This window comes from Notamacropus eugenii, chromosome 5 (genome assembly GCF_028372415.1).
Source record: "Notamacropus eugenii isolate mMacEug1 chromosome 5, mMacEug1.pri_v2, whole genome shotgun sequence".
Lineage (NCBI taxonomy): Eukaryota > Metazoa > Chordata > Mammalia > Diprotodontia > Macropodidae > Notamacropus > Notamacropus eugenii.
The window spans coordinates 152803249-152819184 of NC_092876.1; the positions used below are offsets into that span (position 1 = coordinate 152803249).

Genomic DNA, 15936 nt, shown 5'->3' on the forward strand with positions numbered 1-15936 from the left:
CCTCATTCACATTGCCAGAGTTTTCTACACTGTAGGACATGCTATCCTTGAGGGAAGAATAAAAAACCACTTTAGGAAGAGGGACATGGAATTATAGTCAAACTTATTAGAAATTATTTAGTTAAAAACCTGCGCATGTTCCCACTTCTTTTCGATGGAAATGTTCAAATTAAAGAAAACAAAAGGGAGACTAAAATAACAGATTCATTACAATGGATAGAAAATGCAGCTCAGAATTACCTGATGCCCTATGAATAAATGAAGTTTGAGTCAGCCTCATCATATTTCAAAGTGGATGTAATCTGACATGGTCATAATAAATCAGGCTCAACACATTATACAGGAAATGCATAAACTTGAAGTTAAACTCCTTGAAATGTATATATAGAATATACTGGCAAGATTCCATATTTTCCAGAGGAAAATATATGCTTTAATAAGCAAAACAAAAACAAAAGTGCATAATTCCTCAGTGTCATTCATTAGGATACATAGTGGTGCTACCTGCAGCTCCTGATAATGGATGAAATTAATCTTGGTACATCTTATACCATCTCATTTTATAGATGAAGAAATGGAAGTAAACACAGTTAAGTGATATGCCCAGGGTTACACAGATAGTGTACATCTTAGACCAGTCAGGTCTTCCTGACTCCAGGCACAGTGCTCTCTCTACTGTGCCATTTAGGTGCCTATGATTCACATATAATATTTGTAATGAGAAATATAAGGGAGAAGGAACTAATATAATTTTTCAAGTTTTATGTAAGTAAAAGCAACTAAACTTGCTTAAAAACAGCTAAATGAAAGGAAGATTCTTTGCAAAAGTGAGTGCTTACAAGGAGGCAGAACCCAGAGCACCTCTATATTCCTGCAAAAAAAAGTAGATTTCTTTTACTGAATACTTCAAAAGGCATTTGGGATAAAATAATAAATTAACATTTTTCTTAATGATAATAATAATAAAGATGAAGCAAACTCTTTATACAATAAAAATTCCTTCTCCTAACACTTGCAAAATTGGTTTATACTTTTGAAAAACTAAATACTCTAAATACATCATTATAATATCTTCAAATACATGCTGATTCATAAAGATAAAGTGATTACAAAAGAAATAGAGCTATACTTGTTCTGCAAATTAAATAAAAGAAAGTAATGACAGACTTTTCAACTACTTGATTGGTTTACCAAAAAAAATATTTTAAGGACTGAGATATTTCTAAATATGAAGGGATAAGAAATCCATTTCCAACAGACAAATGATGACTTGGTTTTCCTCTATCTACCTCTATCAAGTAGGATGGTAGAGTGGAAAGAACTAATCAAACAGCTGATTGACTCGTGCTAGAACAGTATATCAGAACAAGAATCTAAACCTAAAGTTCTTACAATGCTTAAGCTACAAGAAAATAAAAGTTTGCTAGTGTATCAAAATCATGACACAAATGACACAAATTTGAGTAAATTTTACTACTGTGAGATGGGTTTTCTGCCGTAAAGACAAAATGTCAATCTTGATTAGTTGTTAAAAAGTATTTATGGATAGCAATATCAATAGCAAGGATTCTTAAATGAGTTTGTGGTTGTTTTTTTTTTTTTTTTTTTTTTTTTTTTTTTAACAGTTTCAACTGGTTAGGTCTGTAAGCTGATAAAAATCCTCCTGGTCAAGGCCACCGAAATCATGAAAAGCATTACATTTTAAAAATTAAATAAAAACAAACTTCGAATCTGAAATGACAACATATGTATTATGAGAAGAAAGAATGGTCCCACAAAGACTTTTAGAACAAAATGGAAAAATCACTAAAAAGTGGATTATTTATAAAAAGCACTTTTTGCATAGAACTCGCATACACCAATGGTATTTTAGTGAATAAAAATAATGGCTTCCAGTGTGGCACATCTACAGGTTCTTTCTTTTAAAACCATTTTATCAGTATTCAACTAGAAATTCATTTTAATGTGTAATTTAATTAGGATTCCAGAGTGACAATGTGTTAAACTATATTTCTCTGAAGATCAATGTTCTTTTACCTAATTAGTCTAAATCTCTTTACTAACTACATCTTCAAGATAAATACTAGTAAAGTTATGTTGCTTTCTCCTGTTCCTTGTTTAAAGTATCAATGGGATATCAAATTTTCAAATCATTTCATGAAACACTGCACAGTAATTGTATATTTCTATTTTCTTAAAAGAATACATTAAGAACCATGAATTTTTTAATTGTTATTTTACCAAAGGAAAAAAAGTCCATTATTCTGACCATCGAGTTCTATAATGCTAATTGGCATAAAGTGTATTGTAGCAGAAATTTAATAGCAAAACAATTTTATGATTTGATTTTTTAAAGTCAAATCTTTTTTCTTTTAATTTTCCCTTTTCTACCTACTTTCTTCAGAAATATATAATTTTCCCTCTTCTTGATGTAGAACTAAGTCTTGGTCCTGGATCTTTTACCTTCCGAACTGGATGTTACTGTGTTATTTGAAACTACACATGGCAAAAAATAAACTTCAAATCTTCTCACTGAAATTTTCCCTTCTACTGAACTTCCCTTTCACTATACACAATATCTCTTAGGTCGTCTGACTGAAAATTTTGGATTCTTTCATGCCTCTCTGTCCTTCATATATTTACCTAAGTCCTTTTGTTTCTTCATTCTCATCCTTTGATCATAGGATTTCCTTCCTCCCTACACCCCTCTCTCCCTTCCATCTCCTCCAGGTAACTCATACTCATAGGGCTAACTATCGCCCCTCCATGATTCATTTCATTTATAACAAATAAGTGACATTTGTAACTAGTTCTTCTAGGCTTCCAAGGTGCTTGTCAAACGTGATCTGATTTGCTCCTCCATGAGGAGCCTATGAGATAAGCTGGGGAGTGGCTACAATGCTGCACGTGGGATCAGGAAGACCTAGGCTTGAAACCTGCCTCAGTTATGAGCTGTGTCACTTTAGATAAGACCCTTTTCAGCCACAGTTTTCTCAAGTATAAAGTGGAGATAGGGTTGTCTTAGAGGGTTGTTGGGAGGACTAAATCAAGTAGCATGGTAGAGCGGAAAGAATATTCTCCAGAGTCCAAAGAACTGGGTTCAAATCCCACTTCAGATATTTACTGCCTCACTGCCTATTACTTGTTCATCTGTGATGTGATGGTGATAAACTAGACAGCCTCAAAAGTCTGCCCCAGCTCTAGACCAATGATCTGATGATCTTAAATAATGTACGCAAGGTATTTTGCAAAACATAGTCTATGTAAATGTCAGCTATTAAATAATATTATTATTCAGATTTTGCAGATGAGGAAACTGGGAGTTCAAAATGTTAAATAACTTATGTATGCTCACCCAACTAGTAAGTCTAGGGGTGAAGATTCTAACTTGAGAGTCTCTCCTAATTCAAGACAGTCAGTCCCCTGACTCCAACTCTTTTTTTCCAGTGCTTTCTGCTCCCAATATATAATGGTAGCCAACCACAGTGATTCAATTACATCAGCCTTATTACCTCAAGCCTCTTCAGCAGTTCTCTATTGCTCATCATAACTACTGACAATGAGTTTTAAGGCTTCCTCCCCCTACCCGAATAATCTATCTGCTTTATCACTATCTATACACTCAGCTTTAGCGAAACCTATTTGCATTGTCTTACTTATACTTATCTAGTTCTGAACCATCCTTCAAGGCCCAGCTTCCAAGAAGTCTTTCCTCACAACTTCCTCCACCTTAAGCTAAAAAATAACTCTCTCTCCTTTTAAATCTCATGCTTATTTTGTAACTCTACAATTACTCATTCACATTCTACTTTTAATAATCATTATAAATGTAGATGCCAACTATTCTGTGCAGTCCTTGATTTTAGGGATTTTTTTCTTATTTATCATCCTAGTGGTTTGCAATTAGGAGGAAGTCAATAATATTTGTTGAATTAATGCCTTCTACTTGATCCCTTCCGTTTCAGCCCTTTGCACAGTCTACATACAAAAATTCCATAGTTATGAAACAAAATACAGTGTAGATCAGTAAGAGCAAGAGACTGTAGTGTCCCTGAAGGCACACTGATAAAGACATACAAAGTAAAGAAGAAAGTTTGATTTAGATAGATGTTACTGGCAACTAAATAAAATAGTATTTTAATGGAATGCATTTGGCACTGTCAACAAACCTCTACTTCTGGATACTCCCTTCTTCCTGGGTTTTTGTGGCACTATTTTCATTTGCAACTTGACAAACCCCTTTTTCTTGGGTTCTTTACTGGGTCATCATCCATGGCATACTTCCTAATCTTGTTTGTCATCAAAGGCTATTTTTTGGACTCTCTATTTCTATCTGGATTATCTCATCACCTCCACATAGTTAACCCACAGAACTACATAATCACCTTTACTTTTGCTTCTCAGTTCTAATACTATATCAACTGGATGTCCTACAGACACTTCAAACTCAACACATCTAAAACAGAATTCATTATCATTTCCCACAAACCTATTGTGCTATAAAACTTTCCTATCTCTGTCAAGGGAACCCACTGCAATCCTTCTAGTCACTCAAATTGGCAACCTTGGAATCATCTTCAACTCTTAATGATCCTTTAGTACTCATCTGCAATTAGTTACTATGTAATCTCAAAGAAATCACAAAAATTAAGAAAGGGTCTCACATGTACAAAAATATTTATAGCATCTCATTTTGTGGTGTCCAAGAAGTGGAAATCAAGGGGATGTCCATCAATTGGGGAATGGCTGAACAAGTTGTGATATATGAATGTAATGGAATACTATTGTACTATACTATAAGAAATGATGGACAGAAGGACTTCAGAGAGGCCTGGAAGGATTTATATGAACTGATGCTGAGTGAAAGGAGCAGAAGCAGAAGAACATTGTATACAGTAACAACCACAGTGTGCAAGGAATTTTTCTGGTAGACTTAGCCCTTCATAGCAATGCAAGGACCTAAAACATTCCCAAAGGACTTGAGACAAAATGCCATCCACATCCAGAGAAGGAACTATGGAACTGGAATGCAAAATATTTTCTCTTGTGTTATGTAATGTTTTATTTTGAGTTTTTCTCAGAGTTTCTCCCATTCATTTTAATTCTTCTATGCAACATGATGATGTGAAAATGTGTTTAATAAGAAATCTATGTGCAGGATCCATATAAGATAGCATGCTGTCTCGGGGAGGGAGAGTAAAGGGAGGAGAAGAAAATCTAAGCCTTATGGAAGTGACTGTAGAAAACTGAAAACAAATAAATTAATAACAAATTAGTTACAAAGTATTAATACCTCCATATTTTTCACATTTAATACCTTTCCTTTACATACATAGATCCAACCTTAATCCAGACTATTATCACCTGAACTATCACAATAGCTTCCTAATGGGACTCCCTACCTCAAGTTTCTTCTTCAAATTCTTCAAATTAGTTGCCAAAGGGATATTCTTAAAGCATTTTCACTATATTTTTTTTACCTCATGGATATTCAATGAAATAGAGGACTTTCAATCATTCCTGATGAAAAGACAAGAGCTGAAGAGAAAATTTTACTTTCAAACAGAAGACTTAAGAGAAGCATAAAAAGGTAAACTGCAAAGAGAAATCATAAGGGATTCAAAAAGATTAAACTGTTAACGTGTCTACATGGGAAGATGACACTTGTAACTCCTAAGAACTTAATCATAATTATGGAAGTTAGAAAGAGTACATTATCGACATAGAGCACAGGTGGGAGTTGAATATGATGGAATGACTATCTAAAAAAATAAAACTAAGGAGTGAGAAAGAAGAATGCATTGGGAGAAGGGGAAAGGGAGAAGCAGAATGGGTAAATTATCTCACATAAAAGAGCTGAAGAAAGAACATTTATAGTGGTGGGAAAGAGGAGACAAGGGAGAAAACTTGTCAACCCCTCAATAGAATTAGCTCAAAGAGGGGAGTAACAAACACATTTGGGTATAAAGATCTATCTGTTAACCTGTTGAAAAACAGGGGCAAAAAGGAGTTAACAGAGGGGGAAAGATCAATAGAAGAGGGTGCAGATTGGGGGAGGCAGTAGGCAGAACCAAAACATTTTTGAGGATGGACAGGGTGAAAGGAGAAAAAAGAGTGGGACAAACGGGGAGGGGGGTAGGATGGAGGGAAATGCACAGTAATCATAATTGTGAAAAAAAAATTATAGCAAGTTTCTCTGATAGAGGTCTCATTTTTCAAATATATAGAGAACTGGGTCAAATTTATAAAAAATAAGAACCATTCCCCAACTGATAAATGGTTAAAGTGTATGAACTGGCAATTTTCAAAGTAATCAAAGCTATCTATAATCATATGGAAAAATTCTCTAAATCACTACTGACGAAAGAAATGAAAATTAAAATAACTCTGATATTATCACCCACACCTATCAAACTGGCTAATACGACCAAAAAGAAAAATGACAAATATGATAGAGACATAGGAAACGTGACACATTAATGGACTATTTGGAGGAGTTGTGAAGTGATTCAACCATTTTGGAAAGCAATTTGTAATTAATGCCCAAAGGGCTCTAAAACTGTTCAAACTCTTTGACACAGCAATGTATTCCAAAAAGATTTCTAAAAAAAAGAAAAAGGATTTACATGCACAAAGATACTTATAGCACCCCTTTTTGTGCTGGCAAAAAGTTAGAAATTGTCGGGATACCCATCAACTGGGGAACAGTGGAACAAATTGTGGTATATGATTGTGATGGAATACTATTATGCTGTAACAAATGATGAGCAACATGCTCTCAGAAAAAAACAAAAAGACTTACATGAACTGATGCAAAGTAAAATGAGAAGAACAGGAGAAAATTGTACATAGTAATAGGAACACTGTATGATAATCAACTGTGAATGACTTAGCTATTCTCAGCAAATTATGATCCAAGACAATTCTGAAGGAATTATGATGAAAAATGCTATCCATCTCTAGAGAAAGAACTGATGGAGTCTAAATGCAGATTGAAGCATACTTTTTTGAACTTTATTTTTCTTGGGGTATATTTTGGGGAGGTCTGTGTTTTCTTTTACATCATAACTACAATGGGAATGTTTTCCATGACTGCACATGTAGAACTTATATCAAATTGCTTGCCTTTTCAATGTAGTTCCTAAAGTAATTGGGGAAAAAATGATATATTAAATAAATAAAAGACAAAAGATTTAAAAAGCAATCATCAAAGTGTAGAGGTTAAGTAAGTCAATAAGTCATAAAACATTTAAAACATATATACAAAAATATCCTGCCCTTATATTATTCTTGTATTTTTTTGCTTCATAATAGAGGCAATCTTGAGATTATAATGAAAATGTAATTATTATTGGTTAGCTGTTTGGGATTCCATGCCTGGAGAAAGCAGGTCTAGGTACATGTTAAGTAACAAGTCACAAAGGATGGGAGGCACTGAATAGTTGTAGCGAAATACCAATGACAACAAAAATTCTTAGTTTAATGTATACTCAACTGCTTAATTATATTTGTAGTATAAATACTTTAATGAAATTACCTTGGAACTACCATTCAAATTATAAAGATCCCACTCCTTCTGTCAATAATCTTTTAGAAATTATGGATATTATTTACAAATTTAATTTAGAAAGCTATATACAAGGTATGTTTTCTAAATGTAATTTAATTCTTTTATCTGTGGCTGGTTGAATAACACTGCCCTCAATTTCAGCAGATTAGGGAAGAGAGAGTAATTGAATGAGAAGGGCAAGATCAGGAAGCTGAGAAGTCATCCCACTTGTCCCAAGTCTGATCTTCTCACTTTAACTCCATCTTCTGATTCAAGTATTCTATTCTAAAGTGTCATATATAATTATATTCAAGTGTAAATACCCCAAAGTATTCCAAAAGTTGTACAATTTGTCAATTATTCAGTATTTTTGCTTACCTATGACACATCTTTCATCTACTGTGTAAGTGCATGTGTGTGTGTGTACCTATGCGTGTATGTGTAGTAGTAGCAGTAGAAGCAGCAGCAGCTTTTTGTTTACGTGTTCTCTTTCACAATGGAATGTAATACCTGAAGGCAAGTCAGGTTTTTATCTTTCTTTGATTTCAGAATTTAGCACAATTCCTCTCCATAGAAAGTGCTTAGTGAAAATCTGATTGCTGGATATATAATCTTGAACAACTGAACTGATTATAACGACATTTTGTTTGATAATATTTAATTACTAATTGATTAGGCTCTTCACGTGAAAAATATATATTCATAAGTTAAAATTCTCTGCCTTAATTATATTTGAAAAGGGAATCTTCAATTAACATATAAGTAACAAAATCTCAGGTTGACACATAAGTAGAACGGAAAGAACACATTTAGAGGGAATTATTTTATTAATGTATTGCTTTTGAACCACCATGTAAGATTCCAAACAATATCCTCTATGTCACAAATTGCAAATAAGGAAATCTGACAGTGGTTAGCAGCGGACGGGGATGGTGGAGGGAGAACTGCTTATTTTTCTAAATGAGAAAATTATAACCATGAAGTTTATGATAACAAAGGAATACAGAAATACTAGTTTCTAAAATGACTTTTCACTGAACATGTTTTAATTTGAAAACATTTTAGGAGCAAATGTCAACGCTACACAATGCTGAGATTGCTGCTGGAGTATTTAACATTGCATGCAATTACAAAGATCCAACGTGGATGTTATCTGAGAAAAAACGTCCAGATTAGCATACCTATGGAAATATAGTGCATATATTACATTGCTATTCAAGGAAAATATAGGCTCTTTTAAAATACTGAAAAGAAAGCTCGAGGTTGTTTATAAACTTTCTTTTTCTTTTTACACTACTGTCCTTGCTCTCTTTCAACAGAAGACCTCGCTTCACACCATACTGTAAAAATGGAAGCCTTTGTGAGCACCAATTAGTCCCTGTTTTCATACTTCAAATCCCTTTGTCATTACTTCTCTTTCTTAGATCCAATTTCTGATAAAGAGGTGATACTTCTCATACAGATCAGTGCTTCTACTTATGACCTAAACTTATTCCCTCTGGTCTTCTTCAGGAGCTTTGCCCCTTCAATTATTTCCCCTTTCTTTAGCTTTTAATGTTTACTAATATACTGGCTCATTTCTTATTGCTTATAAATATTCCCAAGTTTCTCTGTCCTTAAAAAAACAAACAAACCAAGTAACTATACAATAACAATAAACCAAAACCCTTCATTTGACCCTATCAATTCCTTAAGGCATCTTCCTATATTCTTCCTTCCTTTCATAAATTCTTTTTAAAAAAGCAATCTATACTAAGCTCTTTCCCTTCCTTTCCTCACCCACAATTCTCAACCCTTTGCAAACAAACTGCATCCCCAAGAATTCAAATGAATTCTTCTTTCTAAGATTATTAAAGTTTTTTTGATTGCAAACACCAATGGAGCACATTTCATTCTTCACCTCTGCCTCTTAAAACAAAAAGTTTTCTGTGTCTCAGTTGATTTCCATCTACTAAGGGAAGCTCTATCTGATTTTCCCCAGTTATCAGTGATCTTTCCATGTCCTCACATTATTACATAGTTGTCAATTTATATGTCACATCTCCTCCCACCCTCACCCATAGAAGAGTAAGCTCCTTGAGAATAGGGATTGCTTTTTAAGCTTGGTTTCCAGAGACTTTCTAGTTCAGTGCCTTGCATATGGTAGTTGCTTAAAAAATGTTTGCTGAGTTATTGGACTGGATGGCCTTGGGAAAAAATCCTTTACTGTAAAAAGTTAGTTGGTGATAACTTACCACAAAGTCATAGGAAGAGACACTTTGCTATTCAAGACCCAAAGGGTTCATTTATTTTGCAAGACCCAACTTCAGCAAACTTGCTCTGTCCTTCGGATTAAATATACTAAAAAAGATCACTGGACTAAAAGAAGAAAATTATTTCCAATCCCAATCTGTTATTAAATTTTACATGATCTTCGGTAAATTACTTAATTTTATTAGAAATTTAATTAAGATTCCCACATCTGCTAAAGTATGAATAAAGTGATCTTGTTCATATGAGAAACTCTTGATATGTAAATTCATTCTACCATTGTGGATCTGTGACTTCAATATATTAAAGAGTTCCCTGGGGACATCAAGAGGTTATCTGTAACTTGCCTATATTCACAAAGCTCATCTGTTTGAGGCAGAACTTGAACTCAGCTCCTCCCGACTTCTACACCTTGTACCATATTGTTTTTAACTCCTACACTGTAAATAATAAAACTGACGTGAGCCATCAGATAGCCTACATAAAGCTAGGGTATCCACTCTACCAGTTCATGAAAGATCACTCAACCAAGATTTATTAAGAACTTCCTATGTGCGAGGCACTGAACTAAGCACTGGGGATACAATTAATACAAAGAAGATCATTTCTTTCTGTTTATTATTATATGCCCTCAAGGAGCTTACAATCTAGTGAGGGAGACAATATGCAAACAAATATATACAAAGCAAGGATATAGGACATATATATATATGATAAATAGGAAATAATTAAATCAGGGAAAGCAATGGAATTAAGAGGGGTTAGGGAAGGCTTCCTGTAGAAGGTGGGATTTTAATGGGAAATTAAAAGAAGCCACAGAGGTCAGTAGTGAAGATGGAGAAATGAGAACATCCTAGGCAGGGGGACAGTCAGAGAAAATGTCAGGAGCTAAGAAATGGAAGGTTTTGTTCATAGAACAGCCAGGAGGTCAAAGTACATATGAGGGAGTCAGGTGTAAGAAGAATAGAAAGGAGGGGCAGGGAGGGTGGTTTACGAAGGACTACGAATGCCAAACAGACCATTTTGTATTTGCTCCAGGAGGCAATAGGAAGCCAATGGAGTTTTAGGGATAACATGATCAGACACATGTTTTAGGAAAGTCATTTTTTGTGGCTGAATAGAGGACCCACTGGAATGAGGAGAGACTTGAGGCAGACAGACCTACCCACAAGCTACTGAGGGACAACTGTGGTTAGAGGGTATAATCTGGATGAGGATCCAGCAAAGGAGATGGAGGAGAAGAGATCAGATAACTAGGAGGAAGATATAACTATATTTCGTTCCAAGGAAGTCAAGTGAATTTCCCCTTATTCACACTGAGAAAAAAAGAAGCATATACATTAAGCTATCTCACCTAACAGGATTTGAGAGGCAAAAATTCAAAACTAAGAATCTAAGATAAAGTCTCCAGACTTTATCTGAAGATAAAGAGATACTCAGGTAAAGCAAAAAGAGAAAATAATCCTTACCCTTGAGGAGCTTGTGTTCCAGTGGGGGAAATAATAAGTAAATACAAAATATATACCAAAAAATTACAAAATTATTTTGTTGGGGAAAGAACCAGCAGGTGGGAGGATAATGAAAGGTCTCATGCCACAGGTGGTGTTTGAACTGAATTTTGAAGGAAATTAGGGAATCTAAAAAGCAATGGTAGGAAAAAATGCATTCCAGGTTTGCAGGAAAGTCTATACGATGGCAGAGAGGCACAAATTGGAACTTCCTGTATGAGGAAATATAAGTATGTCAGAGGAGCTAGAACATAGGGTACGTAAAAAAGATGAACATGTGGTGAGCCTGGAAAGCAGACTTGAGCCAGGTTGCAAAGGGTTTTAAACACCAAAGAGAAGAGTGTGTATTTGATCCTAGAGGTAATAAGGAACCACTGGACTTTGATAGCAAGGGAATTACATGGTCAAAATGGTACTTTGGCCCTGAACAGAAGGTGTGTTGATGAGAAGGGAGATCAGAGTAAATGAGACAAATGACAATGATACCCCGATAAGTCTAAAGCTCCCTTGGAATGAAGTATAGTTATATCTTCCTCCTACCTATCTGATCTTTCCTCCTCTATCTCCTTCACTGGATCCTCATCCAGATTATACCCTCTAACCACAGTTGTCCCTCAGGGTTCTGTCCTGGGTACTCTTCTCTTCTGCCTCCATACTACTTCACACTAAATGGTGATGAATGAGGGGCTTTGATAATGGTCATTTGAGAGTGAGGATGCAAATGTGACTGGTACAGAGGCAAAGCCAATGAAAGATAAACAAGGATAGAGAGATGGACATGTTCAGTGTTAGGTGGTGATTCATTTCACAGATATGGACAGTTTTCAGTCTTTTGGTGAAAAAGACTGATAAAAGAAGGGAAAAGAGACTTTGCAGTTAGTTGTTTACTGTGAAACCACAGAACATACCTGATTAAGTTTCTTCCAGAGATTAAGTACTGGAGAAAGTTCATTAGACCAGATTTCTCTATCAAACTTGCAGCCAGATGTTACTGATCTACCCAGGATTCTCAATTGTGAAATAACCTAAATATAGAAAAAGAATAACCAAGAGTAAATATATATCTCTGTGTGTATACATATATATACAAATATACGTATCTGTATATACATACATAAAATTTCAAATTAGAAGAAACAGTAGATACAGAATATGAAACATTCATTTTATAAAAATTAAACATATCATCATCAGGTTGTAATCCTACTTTCCTTTTTTATTCTCTACTTTTGGGGTATTTAATAAAAATCATACTAGGAGAGACTATCACAAAAAAAAGCAAGAATAAGAAATGAGTTAGGCTATCTTGATCCCTGAATGCTAACCAAACTGCTACAATTATTCCTGCTGTGATCCTAAGAGAGACATTTAAAGTCTATTTTTATCTTTTCTCATCAGAAAAATATAAACGTAAATATTATTCAAAGGATTAATAATCTGATTTATTAAAAGTCCTTAGTTTTAATACATTAAAGGCCTATTATTTCGTCGGTATGGGTGCTCTATAAATGAAGATCAAAATACCTTTTTGGTTTACTTAGCACATTGTCTTTAGTAACTACACTGACCAAAAATGATTGTTACTACTGGCCAATATTCTAGTGATAACCTTCACATTGAATCACCAAAGAATATGCAATATATTTACATTCTTCCAGATTAGAAGGTAGGATCTGCTACAACTGTTTCCATAAGCTTCAAGAACTTAATTTAACTCTATGCCACAGAAAAGCATCAGAGTAGCACAATTCCTACTCTAGTGGAAGATTTCAACCTTTCAATTAAATTATGTCTAAAATGCGGAAGGATAATAGATTATACCTTTTATTAAAGTCTTACTCTGATGCCTTACCATGGTATAAAAGTGACCCTGGCTTCTTAAAGGTTATCTCTGCCAGCAAATAACCAAGTTCTGGAAGGCATGACAAAAGTGGAAAGGCTTTAGATGTGGACTGAAAGAGAGACCACATATCTTTTACCTAAGAACTTATCTTTAAAGGGTATTTTTTTCTCAGAAAATTGACCCCTATCTAGTGATTATTTTTTGGCCATAACAACTGTAAGCCTTCTACTATGACATGGATTTGTATTGCTACACAGACTTACTCATGTAAGTTAAAGTACAGAACCTTAAAGAACTGCAGTAATCAATAAAAAACCCAGAAATATGAAGATGACAAAAAGGATAATAAATGTCTTAGAAAAGTTCTACATGATTACTAAAATTTGCAGGCATTATTTAAAACATAAACATTTGAAGTTCTAACGCATTTGATCAAAACTGCCAATCCAATGTTCACTATCAGATTTCTCATATGTAAAAGATTCAACAATAAAAAGTACTAGTGAATTAATTAAAATCATTTTTCTTAAATGATACTATCAAGGCCTATTTGGCTTTTAAAAGAACTGTTTCCATGATTATCTAGAATAGCTGCCATATATGCAAATCAGATGTGTAGGATGATAGAATAATCCAGTAGTAAGTATGATGGCTTTGGAATCCCAGGACCTGGGGTTGCACTGCGGTTCTATAACTTCCTACCAGTATTACCATGTGCAAATCTCTGCATTTCTCAGGGACTCGGTTTCCTCATTCATCAAAACCATTCAGTGTTTTGGACTAGATGATCTCTAAAGTTGTCCAGTGTTAAATTTATCCCCCATGAGCTCATGAAGTAGAACATAAATAAGGTTTTCCAAAGTGCAATACAGATATTTCATTAACATTTCTTTTTTAAAAGTTGAAATTGGATGATTTTTTTCTATAACTCATTTGCCATTTTAATCATTAATCTAAGAATCATACTTAATTTTATCTTGGCATAATTAATATGAACTTGAAGACAGTGGTCATAGTATTTAACTATGTGGAATGTGACACAACTCTACAGTGATTATTCTCTAAAAATATTCATATTCATATATCTACTACTGAAATTGAGATATGGTTGGAATAATGTAGATGCAAGGAGAAAGACATATTTTCATAAATCAATACATCAAAGACCAACATTTATTGAATGCAATATACTTATTAGTCTTCTGTTTTAACTTCACGAAAGATGTTCATTGTTATTCATTTTTTTTAACACATTGTACATCACTTCCTGTTTTGCTAGGTTCTCATAGCAGCAAAATTTGTAATAAAAATGAGCCCCATTAATCTTTTGGAATGAATGTACTACTTAATTGTTAAACTTTCACAATCATACAGTTATAGTCAAGTTACTTCTGAAGTTTTTGATTGATTTTCTAATCTTAAAAATTGTGATGATGCAGTGTTTCATTTTCGTGTGTTTCTCTGATAAATTATTTTCATTTGCTTTAGCTGAACCTTATAATAGCAACTAATTTATCAGACTTGCTAGACCACAAAGCATCACTAGCTGGTAGGCAGAGGAAGTGCTATTTTAACTTTTGCAACATTTGCTATCACTTATTCTTGTTTTAAATTTGTCAAACACGACAGAAAACAAATAAGAATTTGAATGAAACATTTATAAAGGAACAAAGGCTTCATTCTTTAAAAAATGAAAGTAAAATTATAACTTTAAGTAAAATATTTACCACTGAAAATAATTTATCATTTATATCACCAGAAATCATCTGAGATACCCCATTATAAATATCTTAAGTTATTAAAATGGAACATGTTTTAGGACTTGTACTACATATAATTTAAAATACGTAACGTTAATATTTGTAATTGATTCCATTCACAAATTTATTGTAATAAATCCCATTATATTGCTATCAAAGTATAGTTATCTTTTAGAAATTAAATAAGAAAATTGCAAATTTGTACACCATCTGTGCTAAAAAAACCATTTTGCAACTTCTATCTGTTGTTTATAAAGACAAGATTTTCATTAAAGAAACTCACCTATATCTAAAGTGTCTTAGATTTATAAAACTATTTCCTCAGAAAATCCTGTGAAGTAGGTCTGAATTAAGACTGGAAAAACTATGTGGTACAATATAGTAGAAGAAATGGATAATCAAGGCAAAGGATAGTGAATTTTATTTGGCAGACGATGTTTTGATGTACCTGTGATCGACAACACGAATACTGCTACCCATACTGCAGATTCCAACCCATCTTTGCCTGCCCATCCTAGTTGTAATATTTGTCTATGTGCTTTCATCAGTCTATCAGAAGGAGTCTAGAGAACATGTTCCAGAAAGTCCAGATCTTCTGACATTGCAAAGCTACCTACTGACTATCTTTTGTTTTCATTAATTGAACAGTCTTTGTTTCCAGTCACATATTTTCTCTAATGACATCCTTTTATGCCACTTCTCTTGCATAATTGTTTATTGTAAATGTATTACAGCCTGCTCATGCCAATCATATGCCTTCTGGGTAACCTAACCTTCAAATCTTCAGAGACTACTGGTAGAACAACAATCACAGTCACACAGAATTAAAGAGAAAATATTGATATTAAAAAGATGAGCCTTCATTTGAGGGAGCAGTTGGTAGGCCATTAAAAGCTATAAGCAATTTTCCTGTCTATGCAATGTCTGCCCAAAAGATAGCCACACGGTACACACAGGTCACATGCATATGTGTGTGCACACACATGTACACACACATATGCACACACATGCCAATGGGCTGGCTCT

General features: G+C 34.0%; 1 protein-coding gene across 6 annotated transcripts in view; it reads right to left on the reverse strand.

Moving 5' to 3' along the window:
• DYNC2H1 (dynein cytoplasmic 2 heavy chain 1) overlaps positions 1–15936 on the reverse strand; it is a 413209-nt gene that overhangs the window by 87611 nt on the left and 309662 nt on the right. For all 6 annotated transcript variants that reach the window (XM_072611238.1, XM_072611237.1, XM_072611242.1 and 3 more), the window contains one exon: positions 12216–12332. In XM_072611238.1, the coding sequence (XP_072467339.1) occupies positions 12216–12332 (117 nt within the window). The remainder of the gene's footprint in view (positions 1–12215; positions 12333–15936) is intronic.